Source organism: Semicossyphus pulcher, unplaced genomic scaffold (assembly GCF_022749685.1).
Source record: "Semicossyphus pulcher isolate SPU_LCO1_2020_fin unplaced genomic scaffold, fSemPul1.0.p SCAF_1, whole genome shotgun sequence".
Taxonomy (NCBI): Eukaryota; Metazoa; Chordata; class Actinopteri; order Labriformes; family Labridae; genus Semicossyphus; species Semicossyphus pulcher.
Window position 1 is genome coordinate 4,378,325 of NW_027211603.1, and position 13,023 is coordinate 4,391,347.

At 38.5% G+C, this 13,023-nt stretch overlaps 1 protein-coding gene across 1 annotated transcript; it reads left to right on the forward strand.

Moving 5' to 3' along the window:
- The first annotated feature begins 3,030 nt into the window (after positions 1 to 3,030).
- On the forward strand, positions 3,031 to 9,521 carry htatip2 (HIV-1 Tat interactive protein 2). Its single transcript, XM_069657968.1, has 7 exons — positions 3,031 to 3,227; positions 3,631 to 3,820; positions 3,903 to 4,010; positions 5,560 to 5,697; positions 5,788 to 5,849; positions 8,051 to 8,290; positions 8,856 to 9,521. Exons 1-6 carry the CDS (start codon positions 3,115 to 3,117, stop codon positions 8,265 to 8,267), a joined length of 828 nt encoding a protein of 275 aa, XP_069514069.1. The 5' UTR covers positions 3,031 to 3,114; the 3' UTR covers positions 8,268 to 8,290; positions 8,856 to 9,521.
- Positions 9,522 to 13,023: the final 3,502 nt, after the last annotated feature.

Sequence of the window (13,023 nt, forward strand, 5' to 3'; positions counted from 1 at the left end):
TAACCGCTGATTTTTATATATCCCTGCTTTTAACTTGAGCAACATATTTTATCTGATAGTAGTGTGGTTGTGAGAGAGTGTGTGTGCGTGTATGAACTGACAGCACTGTGTCATTCTGTATCATATGTTGTAGTCTTGTAACTTTGTGATGTTTTTTAACAATGTGATGTTTTAATTGTGACCTACCAAGGGACTGTGGATGAAAATTAGCTTTAAGCTAACTCTGGTAGAATGCATGGCATGGCAACATTCATGTTTAATATTGTACATGGTCCCTTCAAAAAATAAAATACAAATCTTCCACTTAAACTTTTTCAGAAAAGGGAATAATGGTTAACATAGAAATTGCATTAAGGAGTAATGAATAAGGAGTTTTATAGTCATGGTTTGTTTTCATTCCAGTTTAGTTACAAACATAAATGTGTCAACCCTTAAACCTCATTTTAATGCAGTTCTGAACTGTTAGCTGAAAATCATGACAAACCTGAAATTGTTTTGGCACTTTCTTGCTACCTGCTAAGTCTGTGACGAACAATGATTCCGTATCGCTAAGATTATAGGAAATATCCCAGCTCTCAGCTCTGGTTCACCTGCTCTTGATCAGATCAGATGGACTTTTATTGCTTGCACATTTCAGTGTCAACTGCAGACCTGCAAAAGGTGCATTCTTGTTGTGAATAAGCAGTCTTACTATATGTAATTTTGTGCTTACAACTCCATTTAGGTGCAAATGTCCATTAATATAGACAAATGCCTACATATTCCTGCACCCTACCAGCTTTAGCAAGCACCAACTTTAAGAGTATGATCACTTTTGATCAAGCTTTTTTATTATCTACATCTGCAGTAAGTCTAAAAAGAACATGTCAGTATTTGCCAGCACAGGTGGAAAATAAATTTCAGAAGTACAACATTGCATAAGTACATCATTCATTAATTTATCCACTGTTCAGAAAGTTAATCCAGCCTGAACTGGACTTCAGGTGAAGTGTGGCAGAACAGCAGTGACAGACACATCAAACATATTACGCAATGTTAAAGAAATGCAGGAGGGACAGTGAGCGAGGCATAAAGAAGGTGAACAAGCCAATGAAAACCCACTCTTTATGATCCATATGTCCTTTAGTGCAAGCTAATCAATGGACAAACGCATTGACCACCATTGGTATTTCCACCTCCAGCAGCGGAGCTCTAAAAGGAAATTGAACCACGTTTCTGCCACGCACCCACTGAGGCATAAGCCTTCTTACTCCAACTTCCTGTCTGATCAATGTGAGAGACAATGACTCAACAGGTGCGACAGACAGGAGCCCAGCAGCAGCTTTCCTCCCTGCAGTTTAGCCCAATTAGCACCCGCGGCTAAGGAACAAAGAGGCGACATTTCATTTCAGCAGAGTGCCAGTTTAAGGCCTCTTCTCTCCACCTCAGCCTCTTTTCTTTCTGTCTCTTACTGCTGACATCTTTACAGGATCATCCCTGGCTCCATCATATTCTATTAAATTGGGTCGATGCCTTGTGTTCCAAGTGGCAGGGTGTTAAAAACATGGGGTGTTGATGAATTCATTGCATGTGACTGGACTTGCTTTCTTTGTGTGGAGGTTTTGGCTAATGAAACCCCCTGAAGGTCTCACAAAAGGCAAAGACATTTTTCAGGGTTTGGTTATTACTTGGGGTATAGGCTGGATTTCCTGAGCAAATTACACACAAGTGCTTCTATCCTGGAAAAGTTTTCAACTTATTTTGACAGAAATGAGCCACCGTGTCCTAAAATAAGCCTCTCATTATGACTCTGTATACAGTGCCTGATGTGTAAATAAATATTGTCGGTCTAAAGAAACACACAAAACAGTTACCTAGTGACCCTTTCTTGCTCTCCTCATGACTGCCAGGCTATTTAACTATGAGCACATCATTTGCAGTCATTAAAATGCCCAGCCTTAATGTGTTTCCCACTACTTTAACTAAGGGAGTAAGGGAGCAATGATTTTACAGCTCAAAGCAAAAGTAATAAAAGAGTGGCTATCGCTATTAATATCAAAGTGTGATAATCGGTGATAAGAATACCAAGAAATTAACATTAAGCTCCATCTGGAATGAACTGCACAAGCCAAATACACTAATGTGTAAATGTTTCAGTTATTTCAAAAGAATAATACAGAATGTATTAATTATATAATAGCTACTTTTCTGTAACGTGTAATTCTGCATTATGACTATCTTTGCTTTAGGTGATTAAAGTACATTTTTCATTCTTGTATTTTTCTTAACCTTTACTCAGTTCAAAATTTTACATTTTCATGTTACAGAGTATTTATTTCTAGTATAACATAGTAATAGTTTAATACATTTTAAGACAACTAAATTATTAGTAATGCATATGAAAGTGTTTTTCCTGACATGGTCATACACACATTACTGTCGATGTTCATAACAGATTCTCCTAAAAGATGCATTAAATAAACAAAATCTAAAATAAATTTGTAATTTTTTTAAAATTTTATACTGTTAAACATTTGCAATACCATTATCTTGCACAAGCCTGCACATCTGTGCAGCTCTTTAATTACACCTGGTGTACATATTACTGTATTATATTGCTTTTTTTATATCTTATTCTTATAGTCTATTTGTATCGTATTCTACTTGAGGTCACTGACAGTAGGAGTACTACTGTTAAATAGTATTTTACTTATTTTTATTCTACTTCTGTGTTTATTGTTCTGCACCTAAACACCAAGTCAAATTGCTTGTAGGCTATGTGTAAACCTACTTGCCAATAAACTTGATTCTGACTGTAAGGATAACAGGGTCCTTTAAATTTGAAGTGCGCATGCGCTATCCATAACAGCTTGTCTATGGTGCAAAATGAGGATGAGAACGAGGCTTGAGCAGGTTCAAGCGGCACGTACATCCCTTACTACTCAATTTACTACCATATTATTACAAATAAATACGATTTATAACTAACAGCGTTGCAATTTAATCTTCCCCAGTGAAACTTTCCGGTTTTTTCCCTTAGCCTATCAACGGAGCAGAAAGACAGCACCGTCTGTAGAGATGAAGCAACCAGGAAGTGTCCCAGTAAGTTAACCGTTGCTACGAGTATTTCCTGTTATGAAGCTGTGCACCACCCTGGGAAAAGCGACGGGACTATTTACTGTCCTAATTGTTGTCCTTGCTGCCGTTTTGACGTATTTCGACGACCCTGAGCCGGTTAAATACACCAGGTAAATAACAGCGGAGGTCTTTTTTTACCCATCTATTTAAGCCAGATTCGGCACGTGTAACCGTTTCATTTAGCTGCTGTCATAACAACAGATACATTTAACGAAGCTACATACGAATATATAGCTAATATTTAGCTAATGTTAGCTGTAATTGTCCTTTGGACCATCAGCGTAAAGGTCGTGGTGAAACAAAAATGATTATTACTGCAGAGGACACTGACTGAAATAACACTTGCAGTCAGTATAATGTCTGCAAATAACTGCAGAATTAATGTCCTATGAATAGTCCAAATACTAGCATTTTTCACATTTGCATACATTGTCTGCATCAAATACTTGTTTTTATGATGTAAACATTACCTGCACTCATTCAGGGGTCTAACAGAGCTGTCTTTGCACACAGTATGGCTGAGGACATGAAGACTCTGGAGGAAAACTTCAAGCAGCAGAATAAAAGCTGCTTCATCCTCGGTGCCTCCGGGGAAACAGGCAAGCTGCTGGTTCAAGAGCTGCTGGAGCGCAACATCTTCTCCAAGATCACTCTCATCGGAAGGAGACAGCTCACCTTTGAAGGACAAGGACAAGAAAACCTGGTTAGTGCGTAGACCCTTGATTTACCTGATACATTACAGTGAGAGTGACATTTGTTTGACACTAACTGTGTTTTCTATGTAGGTACAAGAGATAGTGGACTTTGAGAAGCTTGATGATCATGCTGCTGCCTTCCAGGGCCATGATGTAGGCTACTGCTGCCTGGGAACAACAAAGGCTAAGGCAGGGACTGTAAGTTCAACTTTATAAATCTAATATGGGTACTTTACTGGTTAATTAATTCAGATTTAATTGTTTTGGTGTACCACACAACTACAAAGTCCAATATATCTGTTAGAATTAAAAAGGGCTGTTTTTAAGTGGCAATGACTTAGCGATTTCTAGACCATGACCTAACATTTCTTGTTGAGCAGGTCTGGCCAATATATTTGCACATATTTGCTCATCCCAAATATATTGATATGGCTTGAGATTGAAGCCAGTAAGGAGCAGGAACTGGCCCGACAGAATGTCAAAGTTACGTTTAAGAGGATTCAGAAACGGCCACACTCATGGTATTAGCTTGGCCATCTGAGCACTGTAAAATTGTAACTTGTAAAATGTTCTTCTCTTGACAAAGCTTGGTCACACCTTAAAAAACTGATCTCAGGGCTCCTTACTTGTGCATTAGCAGTCCCTACAATAGCTAAATGCATTCTCAAGCCTAATTTAAGGCTGCTTCCACATGATTGGTGGTGAAAAGGAGCTTGCTGTGCCATAGTATTTCTATGGAGAATATGGTGCCACCCAACAAGGGTGCAGCACTACCCTTGTGCTTGTCACACTGCTCAAAATTGTGCTCAAAGTTCAAATTATTTCAACTGTGACTGTTTGCTGTGGACCTGTCAAAGCCCAACTAATGAGATAACAGCAATGTCTTAATCAGTTGTACTTCAAGTAGCAAGAAGAGACGCATACAAGCAGGGGATGCATGGGACAGAAACTTTTACTCTGCGTTTCCCCAAACTCTAAAACACAATATTTAAAACATTTAATATACAAACACTGTATTGTGGAAAAAACAGATCTATGAATGCAACTGTTTTCCAGAAAAGGCGGTGCTATACTCTGCATCATACCTTGTTGAAGTTAGTTGAACAAAGAGCTCATTTCTGACAATGATGGCAGCTTAAATGTCAAAGTAGCAGTTTTTATTTTAGTGTTTGGCGTTACAATATGGATGGACAGTTTGGAACAAATCAATGCTGCATAATTACAACTACAACATTGCCTTAAATATAAAGATCACATGAAGACAATGTTGAACTAACTTTTGTCCTATTTAGCAAGTCAAGTTTATTTATAGAGCATGTTTAAAAACAACTCATGTTGACCAAAGTGCTGTACAACTAAGAGAATCCACATACACAATATTACACAAGTACTAAAATAAAGAAGTGCTCTAACTGGTGTGTAGTATTGCAGGAGATCGACAAGAAGGAGTCATTCCATTTAAAACCTTAAAAACAATCAACAAAATTAAAAAAACTGAAATGGATCAGCGTCCTGAAACGGACAGGGAGCCGGTGAAGGGAGGCTAAAAGTGGCGTAATACTTTCATGCTTATTCCTCCCAGTTAGCAGACGTGCGGCAGCGTTTTGCACAAGCTGAAGACGCCGCAGAGACGACGGTCATAAGAACAATTTGAGAATTATTCCTTGTTCTAAATAGTAACATTCACTATGTGTAACCTGAACGTATACATTTAAAATGTTTCCGTCTCTTCTCTGCTATGTTTCAGGAAGGATTTATCCGCGTTGATCATGACTACGTCCTGAAATCAGCAGAGCTCGCCAAAGCAGGAGGCTGCTCACAGTTTCACCTGCAGTCCTCCAGAGGAGCCGATAAAAACAGCAACTTTCTCTATCTCAAAGTGAAGGTATTTGGTTTCCTTCCTACATACTGTGGTCTCCTTTTTTTCCCGTTAAACAATCGCTGAAAGATAAACTTGAAATTGATTTCTCTTCAGGGACAAGTGGAAGCAGATATTGAGGCACTGGGTTTTGACAGATATGCCATTTACAGACCAGGGTGAGTAATCTCATTCAATCATTTTTTGAGTCCAAAACAAGACAAGTTAATGACAAAAAAAATCAAAAATTGAGTGTGAAGGGTTAACAGTTTATTATTACATTATGTCAACTAAATATTTGCACTGCTATATTGCAATATTTGCAGATGACCCCACAGCACAATGGTTTGTGGGTCTGATAGCTGATTGTAGTTTGTTTTGGATAGGAAAACATGTCTTCCTGTGTTCTCAGCATCATAAATATAAAACGATAGTGACTGAGCCATTGATGAAAGCCCTTTCAACATAATATCCTCTTCGACATTCCCGGGAAAAATTACACCAATGTCCATCACCCATTTGTGGTTGTCTGCCAGACAGAGTATGCAGAAGCTACTTACTGTTTTCTTTGATCTCTGCTGAGTTACGAGTTAATAGTTACTAAAATATTTCCATGACTACAGGCCATCAAACTTCAAAACAATTGCAAAACCCCCCCAGAAATGATGATGAGTTAGATTAAGTCAAACATTAAAAGCTTTCAGCAGGGAGGGCGCTGTTCGGAAGGGAACAAAATAGAGATGTGCTAAATTGCTTTTTAAAAGAGGACATAATATACTCACTTCCAGCTCTTTATTTTAGGATTCCACTAGAACAGCTTTGCATAATTAAAAGTTTAAAAAAACAACAGTTTTTTAACCTGAAGCCTGACAAGGGGCAACAATGTTGGCACCCAGCCGAGCTTGAAACCTCCATGAACCCCGCTCGAATCTTAACACTTAAGGAATAACTTCCTAGAACGACTGAGCAGTAAGATTGGCACATCCCTGCACCTTGTGAGCAGCTGTGCCTCGAGAAGAAAACATGGCCGGCCCTAGCTAGATGGTAAAGAAGAGAATGCGTCAGAACTTTTAAAGCCTGGTGGATTACTTCTAAATTTTCCTCATTATTCGTCACTTCAGCAACCTTTAATAAGAGCATTTGGCATTGTTTCATTATATATGCCTGAAAATTAGGAAGAGAATGATAGGTCCCTGTTATCGGAGAAAAATCTAATACTGCACTACTGAGGGGTCTAACCCAAAAAAAACTTAAAAACTTCAATTTCTCATTTTCCATTACAAATCTACAACAGAAGTCGGTCTGATATCACATTAGTGCAGCCTTTTATGAGAGAACAGAGTGAACTGACCGCTGAGCTGCGGAATCTGTGCGTCGCCTGCCTGTGAACAAGGCACGCAATGCTGCTGCTGTCATAGATAATGTTAGCGGGATGATTGAGGCAGGCTGTTAGTTATGCGGGGCAGCTTTTCAGTGTGTGTATGTCCGTGATCAGCGGCACCTCGTCCCGGTGCTCCTTAACGCTGTGGCTACTCATACGGGCTGGTAACAGAGAGTGTTTACTTTCATACACGGCGTGCCAACAGGAAGTATGAGACAGCGAGCTTTCCTTTCCTAAAGCTACTGTCACTGAGCTGGTCACGCCTCAAACATACATTTGAACACCGTTAGAAATGTTAGATGACATATCATATAATGTACATAATGTCATCCCCCACTCTCTACTCCCCACATTTCCTGTCTCTCTTCAGCTGTAAATAATCTTTAAAAATAAATGAATAAATAAATAAAATAGAACTCCCAAATAAAAAGTATGATGGTTAATTGTTTATATGTACATGAAAACACACTGCATTTATCTAGTATAATTTTTAATATCACAATGTCACTTTTTTCCAATATTGTGCTGTCCGAATAAGGACCCCTAATTTGGCTCTTACAGTCCCTTTTAACATTGTGCTTCACTGCTGTATCAGGGACTGTGAAAAAGCTTGGCACTGTGACAGGTTACCAAAACTCAATCCAATAAACCAGCACTTGTGACACCATGTGACTATTGTTTTGAGTCATGGATGGTTCATAACTATTTAGTGTGAAATTCTAATGAACGAAATGCTAAATTTCAACACAGTTAACTTTTTCACTGTGGTACAGATTATAGAAAACATGTGATCACACCCCTTTTACATAATACAAAGTATTGATTGTACTACTCTACCAAAATCAATCTAGTATGATATATTGAGAATCAGTGTTGTTTATGTCCCCATAGCTGAAAGGAAAATTATGTCAGACCTGGTTCTTAAATGGTTGTTGACTATTTAATAACCAACCAAATACAAGTGTTTAATGTCAATACCTTTGTGTTTTTCTCCAACAGGGTTTTGTTGGTTGACAGGCAGGAGAGTCGTCCTGGCGAGTGGCTGGCCAGGAAGTTCTTTGGTGCCTTTTCTTCTGTGTGCTCCACTTCCATGGCCATTCCGATCCAAGTGGTGGCCAAAGCGATGGCGTCAAACACTCTGCTTCAACCTGAGCAGAAGGCGGAGATCCTGGAGCACAAAGCCATCGCCACCTTCGAGAAGAATGCAGGGAAATAAGGGAGAGCAGAAAATAAACCATGGTGACAAAAATAGTACCCATTTACACTGATAGCTATGTTCAAGCAATGTTTGCTGACATGGGACTGAGCCAGGTTGGACTCCTCGTCACCAAATCCGATAACTGCATGAATGTAAAACCAGTGAGACAATTCATCAAACAAACTATCCCCGCAAAAATATGAATTAATTCAATATCTTTTTGTCTTTGTGTCTTTAATTTGATGTCCAAGTCTGTTAAACTTATGACAAATTGTAAAAACAAAAAGTAAAAATGGCAGCTTGCAAATTTTGTAAACAAAAACAGAGCATGCGAGCATTATTAAATCAGAAATAATTACATGGATGTATCTTTATCTTCCATAACAGTTTTTTAGTTTGTTCTACCAATCTTTCCTCTGGATTCAGATGAACTTTCTCCTAAATTGATCACTCTCATCTGGTAAATAAAAGACAGAAAAATCAGTCGTTTTGGTTTACCACATGTGCAGAGTTGAGTTAATTCTTTGGACTTTAAAAGCTCAGATTTCACATGACTTCCTGTGTGACCTCAGGCTCCAAACTTTTAACATCATCTTTTCATTTCAGATCATTTCAGCAGATACGGAGACAACTATACACAGTAAATACAAACCAAGGCATAGTCATCATTTTATCCATGTTATCATCAATCTACATTTATTTATTCATGATTTTGGCAACCATGAGAAAATCAACAGGCGTTTCTTTGAGAGTACTTAACTGTTTAGGGTCTGCTAGATTGTTTGTGGAGGAAACAGCCTGTGAAGCCAGCAAAATATGTATTCTGTGTTTCAGTTTAATTTCAGTGTTGTTGTAATATTTTTCATCAGGGAATTGTTGCCAGGCTTTTTGTTGTTCACCATGTGTGCTTTGAGACAATGCGCTGAACTGCCTTTAAGTAAATGCTTGCATTTACTCCACACTACATTGAAATGTTAAATGTTCTGATTAAATATTATATATATTTAACTGTGTTTGATCAAGGAAATATTTGGATAATTTATTTATCAATATCAATGGTATCTTGTGTCCATATTTGCTTTACTACATCAGTGCAATATATGCGACATGGCAAGTAAAGCTATGGACCATATCTATGCTATGATACTGCATGTTGTGAGTAATATACATTTTTGCTCATTTACAATTTATCTCTGTAACATGCATTATGACATCCTTAATTTTACAGTTATACCAAGGGAACAATTTTGAATAAACTTTGTTGATCATGAATTTTGTCTAACTGTTCTAAAGCTAAATAGTTGTCCAACAACTTGCACAGCCAATTTGACTTAGTTAATGACAAACAGTGATAATGAATTTAAACATACTATCCTTCATTTTTTGTTTTGTATTGTGTTTTGATATTTTAAAGATCATCTTGGAACCAAGTTAAATTAAGACTGTGCTCGCCATGTAAAGCAGCCAGTGTATGATGCAAACTCTGAAGTCACATGAAAAGCAGGTTGTGGTCATCTATAGATCATATAAAGACGTTAATTAAAAGTATTAAAGTATTAAAAGACAGACAAGATAATCAATACAGAATAATATGATATCGCCAGCTAGTATTCCTGGTCATTTCTAAATGATTAAGGCTTTTCCTTTTCCATCATCTATTTTAATTTATTTTTGTTTGATGTTGTACTTTCCTATTCTTGTGTTTTGATGTTTTTCATTACTCCATGGAAAGCACTTGTGTTGCCTTTGTGTTTGAAAGATGACACCAAAATAAACCTGCATTTTGTCTACTTAATCCAGCAGCGCCCCCTTGTGACTTAATGTGGTTACACACATTGCAATCTTAAATTCTGCATAATATGAACTTGTTTTGTTCTCATGGTTTTATACAAAAATGTCTTGGCTCTATGTTATTTATCTCAAGTTTCTCTCAAGGTTTTCGATAGACTAGGCAACAGAAACGTATAATTGTATCTGTATGTTTATGCTGCTTAAACACTGCTTACTGCAGTAATGCTGTAATGCTCCTCTGTGACAGACCTTTGTGATAGTAGACATTTTTGACAAGTTACGCAGGAGAGGCTCAGATGTACATAAAATTAATAACATTCCTTTTAAGTCCAAAATATATATAAAAGAAATTGCCTTAACCTGTCCAGAACTTCTTCTTTCACTACACCTTATCCTTTATTATTATAGCTTCTCACACAAACTCGGAAAACACAATTTAACACAGAACAAATGATACTGAGCAGGTTAATTTACCTCAAAATGACAGTAATTAGAAACACACACAGCCTCCTCTTCTTCCTGCAGCCTTGGGTGTTGCCATCGTGACCATGCAGCAATTAGTCCAAAATGAGAAACAGCTGAGTTGATCTGCCTCTCACAGCCGAGCGTTGATAAATAGGGGTTAGGGCCTGACTGCTACATACACCAACAGGTTAGACAAAGCCTGATTTACTCCCGGGTGCTTGCTGCTGAAAAAAGCCTCACAATGAGCCCTATGGATTGTTTCAGGTAAAATTTCTCTTTAACAATTTTGTTCACACTTTTTTAAATACTTAGTCATCTAAACATACTTTTGATACTTAGGCTCTTAACCTGTGTTGCCCTTTACCTTGCAGGCTGTTTGTACTTTGTTTCTGGCTGCTGGTTTGTGAGGTAGATTGCGAGAATACCAAGAAAGGTATTACATTAATTTACAAATTTAAGAGACTGGCTTTAAATATAACTGAAAATTAGTTGCCTGTTGTGTAGAAAGATCTCTACAGTATCTGTTTTCTTTCTGTAGGTTATGTCCTCCGTGTCAAGGCAGGACAGGCCCCAATGGAAGTCCGCAATGACAACAAAGGCCATGAAAGTTGGAGTGAACGACCTATTTTCCGTATCCCTATGGCTGGTTACAAGACATCAAGTGTGGACCAAGGTCGAAGTGGCATCATTTACCCAGTTCAAGAAGATCAAACAACTGACTCTAAATGGTCACAAATTCAAAGCCGTCATTCTTTTCCTGTTGTATCAGAGAAACAAAATATCAATGTTCCTGAGAGCCACTTAAACAATTTCAAGTCTGGCTTCAACTCCGCTTCAGCTACAAGGAGACAAAGTTCTCCGGTGTATCATCGTTCTGAAAAACATACATTTGCTGTTCCTGCTGGCAAGAAGCTTCAAGTGTACCCTGATTCTGTAGGTCTAGATCCATCTAATGTCTATGGCAGAGGTAAGCCATCAAGATTTTCATCTGGTCCAAAGAACACAAAGGACCTCGTCTATTCACACAGCAGTGCAGCAAGTCCAAATATTCAAGCGTTCAAGTCTAGTACTAAGTCGGAGTCTCCCAAGATTCATGCAAACCCCGCAAGACATCCCACACACCCACGGAAGGCTCATCTCTCAACCAAGCTTAAGGTGACTGGGTATAACTTAGCTTATGTGTCACCCAGGAGCTTTAATGGTGACGGAACAAACTTGTTGCGAAATGTTCTGAAACACACTGATGAGAAGACAGAATCCACCATGAAGGGACAGTATCCCGCCAGCAACTCCGAAGGAGAAGTTTCCAGACAAATGCCTTCTCCATTGAGCCCCAGGGGCTTTAGCAGTGACGTGGGGCCTCAAGTCAGAGGATACACCAATACCCGTCGTCTCAAGCCTGGTTCTGACAAAACACGGCCCCAAGCTAGTTCTGCTGTTGGTACAAAGTTCTTGGAAACACATTTTTCATCTGTACAACAGAATCAGGGAATTTACGGCCATGATTCAACAAAACTAGGGTTTGGTCTCGGTGTTCCAGCATCACAAGACAGGCAGCCTTATCCTAATTATAACTCCCAAGGAAGCCAACCTGGAAGCAGGAATCCTCCACCACCAAACAGAGCCCAAGTCCCTGTCCAAGGCAAATTCAAACCTTTCCAAAGACTTCCTGATCTCCCTGCTCACACTCCTCCACCTGAAAGTGAACTAGCTCCCAGTCAGACATCTGCAGAGAAAACCCTTCCCCCTAGATTGAACTCTACATATATTAATTCAACAGTCGTACCTTCAACCGCTGAAGAGTTAAATAACAAGTCTGCTTCACCCATACAGACTGAGGGCCAAGATGCAGAGCCTGAACATCAAGTATCTGAGGGCCAGTCTGAAAGTTCAGTAGAAGTTAAACCATTCCTGGAAGAAAACAAACAAATTACAGATGTCCCTCCAAGCCTACAGGCAGCAGAAAAAGAAACGGGTGACAGTGATGTCTCAAGTCCTCCAGAAATTGATTAGTCTGGACTCAAAGTTGACCTGCCAGATGCTGCTTCAGTAAATGTATTCCTTCCAACACCAGTAAGAGGTAGGCCTTGTTTAACAGATAAAAGATGTAAAGTTGCTAAATTTACAGAGGTGAAATAACTGTCTGAATTTATCATTTGCCTCCTCAGATTTTAAACCCTCTGAGCTCTGCCACTTGTCAAGAAAGGTCTGATTTTCTTTTTTAAATAAAATGCATTGAAAGCTTTGCATGTGTTCTTCTGTTTCAGCTTTACATACTTTTCTACAACAAAAATAAATTGTAATTGATCAGAAATCACTGGTTAATTAAGATGATCTTAATCTAACCCAAAGTACACAGCAAACTAGCATGATTAAAAACATTTTACCACTTGTGGGCTGCAAAAGAGGCTGTAAAACATGTTGACCTATAAGCAAACATGTCTACTATATCCAGTAGACGCTTAGCAACATACGATAATTTCCTGTTTTTGGTCTTATGATCTGTTTAAAATTCGAG

What these genes read in the sequence shown, in the direction of transcription:
- htatip2 (XM_069657968.1), top strand. Translation starts at nt 3,115, where the DNA reads ATGAAGCTGTGCACCACCCTGGGAAAAGCGACGGGACTATTTACTGTC. An exon ending in GACAAGGACAAGAAAACCTG is followed by an intron (nt 3,821 to 3,902) that starts GTTAGTGCGTAG and finishes TTTTCTATGTAG; the next exon opens with GTACAAGAGATAGTGGACTT. An exon ending in TATGCCATTTACAGACCAGG is followed by an intron (nt 5,850 to 8,050) that starts GTGAGTAATCTC and finishes TTTCTCCAACAG; the next exon opens with GGTTTTGTTGGTTGACAGGC.